Source organism: Myotis brandtii, unplaced genomic scaffold (genome assembly GCF_000412655.1).
Source record: "Myotis brandtii unplaced genomic scaffold, ASM41265v1 scaffold1084, whole genome shotgun sequence".
In the NCBI taxonomy this organism is placed as follows: Eukaryota; Metazoa; Chordata; class Mammalia; order Chiroptera; family Vespertilionidae; genus Myotis; species Myotis brandtii.
Genome location: NW_005353690.1, coordinates 14,680 through 25,370, shown reverse-complemented (window position 1 = coordinate 25,370; position 10,691 = coordinate 14,680). Strand labels below are relative to the sequence as shown.

General features: G+C 42.2%; 1 protein-coding gene across 4 annotated transcripts in view; it reads right to left on the bottom strand.

Annotated features, from left to right (window-relative positions):
- CHCHD3 (coiled-coil-helix-coiled-coil-helix domain containing 3) overlaps window positions 1-9,309 on the bottom strand; it is a 262,164-nt gene extending 252,855 nt beyond the window's left edge. For all 4 annotated transcript variants that reach the window (XM_005857201.2, XM_005857203.2, XM_005857202.2 and 1 more), the window contains exon 1: window positions 9,046-9,309. In XM_005857201.2, coding sequence (XP_005857263.1) covers window positions 9,046-9,126 — 81 coding nt within the window. In that variant the 5' untranslated portion in view covers window positions 9,127-9,309. The remainder of the gene's footprint in view (window positions 1-9,045) is intronic.
- Between the last annotated feature and the right edge of the window lie 1,382 nt (window positions 9,310-10,691).

The following is a 10,691-nucleotide window of genomic DNA, read 5'->3' as shown; positions in this document are numbered from 1 at the left end:
TATGGCAATCCAGGAAGAACACATCCAAAAGATATTTAGGATTCAGCACAGCTAACACTCACTGAGTGCTTACTGTGTGCCAGGCACTACCCTAAACTAAGCACTTTACTCATAACAATACCATAAGATAAGATACTTTTATTACCTCCACTGTGTAGATGAAGCACAGCCAGAATAAATAACTCACCCTGGGTTTTACAGTTTACTAGTAGTGAAATCAGGATTCAAACCCAGAAATCGTGAATCTCAAGGTCACACTCAGAAACCCCGTTTCATGCCAGACTCCGTGTCTGACTGGGTGTGGGAGTGAAGCAGAAGTCACCAAGCATGATGCCCAGGGTTCTGGGTCAAGTAAATGGGTGGTCCCCTCCTGAACCCTCAAAGACCTGCTTCCAATTTCCCTTCCCTAACCCAATACAGCAGTGAAAGTGTTCTGATAAAAGTCACCACTGACCAAACTAATAACCTTTATGTTTATATTTCTATAAAAAAAATCTTTTATCTTTCTATTTATAAAGCACTTAATTTATGTGGGTTCCCTTTGGCATCTAACACCTTTGGTAACTTCCTCTTCTGGGAACCCCTCCCTTGGCTTTTCTGGCATCCCACTGCCTGGCTGAACATGTCCCAATTGAATTGGTGCTTGCCAAAAAATCTCCTCTTGCATTCCTAATCTCATTAATGAGACCACCTCCATAGAATTTCCTAAATCAAAACATAGGATAGTCCTTGACTCTTCTCTCCCCCTCATTCTTAGCCATGACATCCTAAGCCCCTAAATATTTAATGAATCCATCATCTCCTCTCCAATCCCTTGCTCTAATTCATGGACCATCAATAATCCTCCTAAAATACAAACCTGATTACATAACTCCCTGCTTCAAATCCTGCAAGTTACCTTCTGTCAACAGGAAATTCCAAATTCTTTGCATGGTGTTGAAGACTTCCTCATCATCTAGTTTTATGGCCTAACTCTCCAAACTCAACTTCCATAGCTTTTCCCTTAATACTTCAAACCCTGTTCTCCACCCATACTGGCTTCTTGTTTATTGCCTTCTCTTTGCCTTTACACACTCCTACCTGCCTTTGCCCCTCCCTGGCACCTTGGGAGGGAATCACCTTTCAAAAATCCAGTTCAAGCATCCCAACACCTTCTCTCACCACAGTTCCCCATTCCATCCCAACACTGCCTAACCAAAGCTACCTTCCCTGTGCCCCACCCTGCACAAATCGCCAACAGGCCTTTCCACAAAATTGTGAGTTCCTATATATTATGTTCACTAGGCCAAACACTAATTGAGGCCCTTGGGATACATCAGTGAACAAAATAGTTTCTACCTAAACAGTTATTTACATCTCAGGATCTAAACCCAAATGATGGTGAGACAATAAAGGAAAAGACCACAGCTCAAAAGCTGTGATCTCTGAAGGAAAACCCCATGACTCCTTCCCTGGGAGAGAAATAGAAAGAAGAGCGCCAGGGGACTTTCTATTTGAAGATGCCAGGGCTAGGTGCATCTTTTCTAACAACTGAAAGCCACTGAGACTGCTGCTGAAACTCTCCTGCAAAGCTGAAATACATCTTGGGAAAAACCCTTTAAGACTGACTCCAATCCTCTCAAGTCAAGATAAAGAGAGAGAGAGAGAGAGAGAGAGAGAGAGAGAGAGAGAGAGATCCTGAGTAACATCCAGTTATGAGTAACATCAGGACCACAAGCAGTAACCCCCAACCTCTACTCCAGTGCTTTCTCCACTATTAAACAATGTACTCCTTCAATCCCACATGATAAAATAAAAATATCTCTCAAGGAGATAAAATAAATCTTAAGCTTTAGAGTCATAAAGCTAGTTTAATTGCTATATCATGTACTATATAATATATATTATACTAATATAGTATGCTATATAATGTATGTTTATAGTATATATGTATTTATAGTATATATTACTATACTGTTATATATATGTATTACACATACTATATATATATATACAATATATACTATAAACTACATATCTAATATAGTTTGTGTTTAAAGCTAATATATAAAGCTAATATGACAAATATAATTTTATATTTGAATTTATATATCTCAGGTCAAAGTCAAAGAACTACAACTACACTATAGATGTATATACTAGTATATATAGTTAAGCTAATCAGAGGTGCACGTGCTTGCTAAAAATCAAGCACTAGCTATACACCCTCACCTGTATTGGAGACAAGCCACCATAGTTCTAAATACCACTTCATCTTCGTCTCACCAAAATCCAAGCCTTGCCATTGTCTATTGTTACTTTCAAAATGAATGCTACAAAAAATCCTCCAACCCCCAAATCAGCCTCAAAAGTATCATTCTTTAAGAGTAAAATAAAAAGCTTGCCCAGAACAAAGGAAAAAAACACTGGCCACCTACTAGCTACAACCAGCCCAGGGAGGCACCTCCATGGGCCTCACTGTCCTCTTATGAAAACTGGAAATAATGCCAACATCTGGAGTTATAGGAAGGATGACAGGTGCATCGCAAACTCTAACGTGCTCCACAAATATTTGGTAATTACCAAAACAGCTCCAATCACTGGGATTTCAACTGAGCCTTCATCTTGGTTTCCTCTCATCGGCTCAGCCTGAGTAGTGTTCTGAGCTCCTGCTCTACGGCATACAGAAGAAAAGGCCGCTAGCCATTGCATTGAGTTCTGGGATAGCATAGACGGTGCTAATTGTTCCTTATCTATGCTCTCTGTGTAGTAAAAGTGCAATGTCTCTTTCAGCCTAATCACTAATTATTTCTTGTTTTCATTTTTGTCAAAAATAAACTGTTTACTTAAATGTCAAATTCAGAACATTTCCAACTATGGTCTTTGGTTATGTTTTTTAAGTAAATTTATAAGCATGTCCTTCAAAGGAGCACACTTCATTTTTTGAGTTGATAAACATGCTGTAGGGTTGCCTTATTGAGAGTCAACCTCTTTTTTGTTGTTACTGTTCTTAAAATCATTCCTAAGTGCATTCTCAGACCCTTCCCTGGGAGCAGCAATGGCAGCCTCCCATTGACTTACCCTCTCCCCAGTCCACTCACAGCTTCATGGATACAAGCAAGAGCCGTGTTATCCTTTGGATCTCAAGTTAATACCTGCTGAGCTGACCTTCCAGACCTGCACACTCACCTGCTCCCCTCTGTGGACTGTGGTACTCACTGTGAAGCAGCTGCCAAGATTTAGAGATGCTGGCCAGGGTTATACACACAACATGTAGCTACAGAACAGCTCTTCTTTGTGATTGAAACTGACCCAAAATGGAGGTCAAAAGTACAACATAAGCTTCTGCAAGAGCCGGATAAGCAGCTTCTGTATGAGACGCAACTTCTTTAGGAAACACCTTTGCTTACAGAGAACTTTCCATAAAGGTCTACAGCTACTGTACCTGGTTTCCAGACATCTCTGGACTCTCCATCAAGGCAAATACCAAGTGCGACTTACAGAAACTATTTGTAGCAAAGAATGGTGAAATAACCCACATATACTCATACACATTAATGCTAGAATTATGCTCTGAGGCCCATGGATTCAGGAGTCTATGGATTAATTCTTCAATTGTATGCAAAGCGGTCTGCTTATTGCATTGTTCTGGGCAGATGTACAGCAGTCTATGAATGAACAGAAGTTAAGAACCACTGTTCTCATGTAGGGAGAAGAGAAGCAGGCCTGCCCGCACAGCAGAATTCAGTCCCCTGACTTTGGTTATCCACCCCGTTCTCTATTGCTCCTGGAAACAAATCTAAGTAAATGGGGCTGGCCAATTTTGGGTTTGTACTGCTCACACCATGTGCTCCAGAGAAGAGGAAAATATGTGTCTCTTCTATGGTCTCCGCACTCATCTCTTCCCACCCACCTTGGCTGTTCTTATCAAAAATTCGCACAAATACACCACCCACCAACCCAGAATCCAGTATTTCTCAGGAACAGGAGACTGGGTGAGATAGATAAAAATAAAGTATTTCTACTTCCAAGGAACAGAGTAGAAGGAGAAAGAAACTTCTTTTAAGTTGCCATTCTCTAAGACGGAGAGTTGGAACCACATGAGGCAGAACCATTCAAACCTTCACCTGTGCAATAGTTTTTCTCATCTTCTTCCAGATGTCTTATCAAATCGACTAAAGGACTCAGACCCATTTTCTCACTTGGTCTTCCTTCCATGCAGCATAGGTCATTTTCTGTGAGAGTACCGGTTTTCTTTACAATTACCATTTTAAGACATAGGCTCCAAAAATTGCCATTATTTTTTGTGAGAAATTACTCCCAAATACTTACCTATGGGCATGGGAGGAGGGGAAATGCCATTTATATAATGTAATTTTCAGCTTATGTTTATAGGTTGTAATTTTTAGCTTAGGTGTGCAGTTTGTAAGTTGTATTTCTTTGTATTTGTTATTAGTAGGAAATGTGAACTTCTACAGTCTGTATAAAATCCAGAAAGCTGAACATGGTACAATGCCCAAGAGATTCATGGAAAGGAACCAATCATGTACCAGTTAACTGGTTACCGGGACAACACTCCTTAACATTCCAGTGACTGACTGGATTTGCAGCTTCTATTAATGTACTCTCTCCAGGAGCCTCAAGAACATCCACATGAAATAACCTCTTCATTTAGAGCAGCGGTTCTCAACCTGTGGGTCACGACCCCTTTGGCGATCGAACGACCCTTTCACAGGGGTCGCCTAAGACCATCCTGCATATCAGATATTTACATTACGATTCATAACAGTAGCAACATTACAGTTATGAAGTAGCAACGAAAATAATTTTATGGTTGGGTCACAACATGAGGAACTGTATTTAAAGGGCCAGAAGGTTGAGAACCACTGATTTAGAGGCTCTCCACTGTCAGAGCTTCCTAAAGCACTAGTTGTGTCCCATGTAAGTAAGCAGAGTACCGGCTTCTGTGAATCTCAGCTTGCAACTTCAAGGCCAGGTGCAGAGATTAGCTTATGCCTGGAAAGCATGATAAATATTAGTTTGAAAGTGATATTCATTGAAGTTGACATTTGCTCTGGAAGGGTTCACTCACAGCTCTGATGTTTCAGATAAACTTGTGAAAGACTGAGTAGAGGCACACTTGCCAAGCAGGCCCAGCAGGTGCTCAGAAAAATCCTATTAAACACATGCAACATAATAAAAATGCTTGGTCTTTTTTATCACAAGAAATTTATTTTAGACTTGCAGAGGAGGGCAAGGCAGGAGGGTGGCCTTTCATCCAACCTATAAGTTATTTCAGATTCAAAGTTAGAATCAGGTGTAAGAACACAGGTTATTTTATGGAAGTGTGGGGAAAGCTATCAATTACTAAGAATAAAGAAAGAAAAAACAAGACCTTAGAAATACCATGAAAATAACACCTGACAGGTGAGAAGAAACTTTAAACTTAAAATTATAAGTAGGTCCTTTAATTCCTAGCTATTGAAGCAAGAAAAATCTAGGAAACATGATCTATTAATAAATGCAGCCTAGCCCTGGCCAGTGTGGTTCAGTTGGTTGAGCATCATCCTGTGCACCAAAAGGTCTCCAGTTTGATTCCTGGTCAGGGCACATGCCCAGACTGCAGGTTCGATCCCCAGCCGGTCGAGGTGCATACAGGAGGCAACAGATATATGTTTTTCTCTCACATTGATGTTTCTGTCTCTCCCTCCCCACTACCTTCCTCTCTAAGAAAAAAAAAAAAATCAATAAAAAGATATTTTAAAATAACTAAACACAGCCTATTACCCAAAGCCCCCTGTTGCTTACTAGATGTTACTCTTTGTATATTACGATAAATGAAGATGAAATCAGTATCCTTATTAGTGGAACACAGAATTGGTTTTCCTGCAGTGACTGAGTCTGCTGAACTATTGTACACTCTCATTTCTATGAGTGTTGCCATAAAAGTTTGACAATCGGGCAGATTGGAAAGTTTTCTTCAGCCAAGTTGAACTAACCTATCTTCAATTCAACAGTGACATTTGGGCCTCATCAGCACCACGTTTCCACCACCTGAAGACAGTGGCACACATAAAACTGGCATTGTTGCTTATCCTTCCCCATACCTTGGGGAGAGGAGATGACTGTTCCAAGCTAAGTATAATACAATTAGCTGAAAACATCTACAAACACCAAGACAACCATCACACAGGCAATCCGTTGCAGAACTCGGACTCCCCTTCCCCAGTCCACACCTCTTCAGGTGTGCCTGTGGGAGCACAATATAGTCTTACTTTTACCCATTATTTTAAGTTCATATCAGTTTACCTATCCATCCTCTGATCAGCTCTCGCATCAGCTACTACTCATATAAGTACCAAACGCTCTCAAAGTGCTAGATGCTTACATACATTATGTCAAATTCTCACAAGCAGCACTGGATACCTAAGTATCACAATTAGGCTGCATTATCCAGATGGACTGAACAGGGAAACACATCCAAAGTGGCCTGTCCAGGGCCACACAGCGAAGTGAGAGGCAGAGCTAGGACCAAACCCAGGTCTGCCTAGTTCTGAAGCCCATGCTCTTTCCACAAAACCACACAGCACTGCCGAAGAACCTTAGAATATTAGGTGTGGAAGGAACCCTATACAACAGCTGCCTTTTTTAAAAAATATATTTTATTGATTTTTTTACAGAGAGGAAGGGAGAGAGATAGAGAGTTAGAAACATCGATGAGAGAGAAACATCGATCAGCCGCCTCCTGCACATCTCCTACTGGGGATGTGCCCGCAACCCAGGTACATGCCCTTGACCGGAATCAAACACGGGACCTTTCAGTCCGCAGGCCGACGCTCTATCCACTGAGCCAAACCAGTTTCGGCCAACAGCTGCCTTTTATTAAAAATCCTTACCTCATCTTCTTACCACAATCGAGTAGTGCTGGTTCAGGATAATGAAATAAGAACAAATATGAGACTTGTCCAAGGCTGTAGGTTGGTAAACACCTAATATGAGATTTATACTGAGGTCTATTTAATTCCAAGTTGGTGTTCTTTTGACCAAGACCTCGAAAAAAATCGCAGTGGCCCCTTAGTACTCAACAATTCAACAGCATGCTATTTTTAGAGGAAACTGTGATGGGCTGAGTACGGCCACAAGAAACTTATGGTGCCACTAAACTCACAGGATTTCAAACCTGGAAGAGATTAGAGAGCGTAGTGCTGTCCTCAAGCCTCATCATTTTGCAGATGAGAAAACTGAAGGTCAGAGAGATTGCAAATCATCCTTGAAAAAAGGATTTGAAGCAACAGGGAGAACACTGAAAGGCCATTCCAGGTGAAGAGTATATACAGCAGAAAAGCAAGCACAGAGGTCAAATGAGCATGGTGTGTGCTTGAACCAGAATAGATAACACGTACTCTGCAAGAAAGAAAAAAATAAATAAGACACCTCCATTAAGTTGAGTGCCCAAAGGAAATAGCTCCTTTTGTGTAAAAATAAAAAAGTTTAAAAATAAAAGGCTTTTCTAGTCCATCTTCCCATTTTGATCTAATGCCTATCCCTACTATCACACTTATTTAACTTTACCTAATATTTGACAAGAATCTCTGTGCTGTAGCCAAATTCTCTTTTGATTTTGTTTGTTGCCATTACCGTGTCTGTACTAAAGTATGTGAACATGGATTAATACATTTTTCTACCCAGTGTCTTCTCACCCAAAACTTACTTTGCTTTTCCTTGCTTTTATTTCTTTTCTACCCTTTGGCTTAGAACACTCAATGCCTAACAGCAAGATTAAACAAATCTCTGTATAAAACTCAGAGTTTACAGTAATTGTTATTTTACTCCAAATGGTACCAATTAAACCACAAAAGCTCAAAGAATACAGCCTCTGACATCTTATTTTAAAATGTGGTTATGCCATTAATTAATATGCTATAAAGAAATGCTGGTCACAGACCAAAAATGGAGTTCAACAGTCTGAGTTTCTGTAAAGAAGACTTTAATAAAATTCTTCTCAAGGTAACAGTTTCGGAGTAGAAAGTTTTTAAACACTTTAAAGTACTCAATAAGTTTTATTTCCTAATCACAAATGCTAAAAATTAACACACATAATTCACTTATGCTGGGTGTGCAATAACAGAGGAAGAAAAGTAACAACGATTATAAAACTCTCAGAAGTCAAAGTGCTTCCTTTCACTAGAGTCAGGCAGACTTCCACAAATGTGAGGCTCCAAGTTCAGGTGCAGGGGAGAAGTTAGCGCTGGGATACTGCCACCCTGGAGAAAAATCAAGTCCCCAGCTTATGTATCAAGCACATGGCTGGGGCATGGCATTTAAAAACTCCCTACAATGTCTGGGTGGGAGCTGACGGCGTTCCTTCCAGTGGTCTGAAAAACTGCAATCCTATCTCAAGCCCTATCAGGCTGGCAGGCACCGGTCCTGAAGCAACTGGGCCTCGTCCAGAACCAAGGCCTGACGGGCCACAGAGGAGGTGCCTGGGAAAGACGAGATGTCGAGTGAAATGGAAGGAGGGAAAAGCCAAAAGTCACCCGAGGCCAAAAAAGTCTCTGATGGAGGGGTGTGTGGGTGTGTATGTGCTGGGGAAATGGGTGGCATGAGATCAAGAGTACTAAATGACAGAACAAATAAAGGGTTCCTTAAAAATGCCACTTGGCCCCAAGAGAGGTAATGTGGGCAGTGCACAAGCAAGGTCCGGGTCCTGAACCCAGGAGAAATAAGACAAGCCCCATTTCACAGATGGGTACAGTGAGGCAGGGGTTTCAAATTAAGTCCCACAACGAGTGAGCAATGCAGTCAACACTATACTGTAAGCCTCTGGAGGATCTAAATCAACCTGGCACTCCCCACCCAGCAGTGCTCAGCACTTGGCACACAACCGGATCACAGCTCTGAATGAACGTCCCAAGTCTTGAAACTTCAAGCTTCTTTGCAGAAAACTCGGCTTCGGGCCAGACAACACTGGGGGCCAGGACGAGGGGAACCAGGCTGAGCGGGTCCCGGGAAGGTCGGAGGTTTGGGGTCCGAGTACTGGCCCTCCGCCCGCCCACTGTCACTCACCCGGATGCCCTTCACCACGGTGATGTTCTCATTCTCGTCCGCCTCGAAGGTGACCCGGCGTGTGCTGGAGGCCCCGCCCATGGCTGCTTCTGTCCCTGCAGAGCCCCTAGCGCGGACCCCCGAGCACTTCAGGCTCCACGCGCACACACGCGCGTGGACGTACCCGGACGCTTGCCTCGCACGGCGGGAGCAAGGCCGCGACCCCAAGTAGCAAGGAGAAGGCGCGGGTCCTCCGCTCCCACCTCCTCCGGTCACGCTCCACAACGAAATGCCTCCGGTTGGTGGGAGATACAAACGGCCCGCCTCTACTCTGAAGGGACACCCGGATTGGTTGTTCCGGACCCGGATGCTATGGCAACAGGTGGTGTTTGACAGGGTTTCCGGAGCCCCTGGGTATAGTGGGAATTGTAGTCTCGATCTGGCGCCAGGGGTGCCGGGACAGCTCGCCCTTAATCTGGACTGGAGAGTGCCAGGGGAGTGTGGCATTCTGGGAGTTGTGGTCCTCACTGCCCCAAAGGCTTCTAATGGGGCAACTTCCCAGGAAGTTCATTCTACTAGTAACTACTGTCAACATAAGAGGCTTCTAATGGGGCAACTTCCCAGGAAGTTCATTCTTCTAACTACTGTCAACATAACAAACATCCAAACCTGTAGGAATTTTTATGACTTTATTTGAGCCAAACTGACGACAGTCGCTGGGAAGCAAAATCTCAACAGAGTGAGGAAATGCTCAGGAGAATGACAATTTTGCAGTTTATTTTACACATTATAATCAAAGGAGGAGACGTAAGGAGGGTACATGAAATTCATTAGTGGTAGATTAGGGAGGTGGGAGAAAGCAAAGAGAGGAAATGTCTGGGACTGGATAATGAGTTAAATGAAGAAATAAATACTTCTTTTCATTAGTGCATACAGGATAGTTAACATTTACAGCACATAGAGATGGTATCAGGGAAGAAGGTAACAATGAGGGGTTCTGTGATCTCCTCCTCTGATGGGAGATTGTGCCTTTAGAGGTCTGGAAAAGAGGGGGATTACACTAACATTCCAAAGGTATGTTATTCTAGATGCAAAAAGACAATAGACAGGCTCAATTAAGGTAAAGATTTACCTTTGTCAAGAAAGATACTGGCCTACGACATGACTATCCACCGTGACTTGATTTTAGTTAAGAAGATTTACTTTCAGACCATCTTATGTGGCTACTTGAAGTCCCTGAGTTTGTGAAGTCCACCATACAGGCCTCCCCTGAGTATATCAGGTTTACTATCTTCAGTACCTTTCAACATTAAAAAGCAGTCAGCCACAACACAGCATGGAATCCACTTCTTCCAAAGATACCACAAAAAAAGCAGTAACATTTTCCATCTCCAATTATGCGCTGATTTATTACTCCTGGAGTCTGCAGGACAGAGACTGTTTTTTTCATATCTGTATTCCTAATCAGTAGCAGGGTATTGGATTTATTATTGCACATCATCATTTTGTTATTTTCAACATACATGTATGCAAATTGTATTGTGCTCCTTTGCAGTTCTGAGACTACATGCTATTTTGTACGAGTTCTCAAGTTGTACAATATGTTTTAACCTTTGTTCTACAGGGAAGTAAAAATCCCAGAAATGATGTCTTTTGTTTCTTTGGGA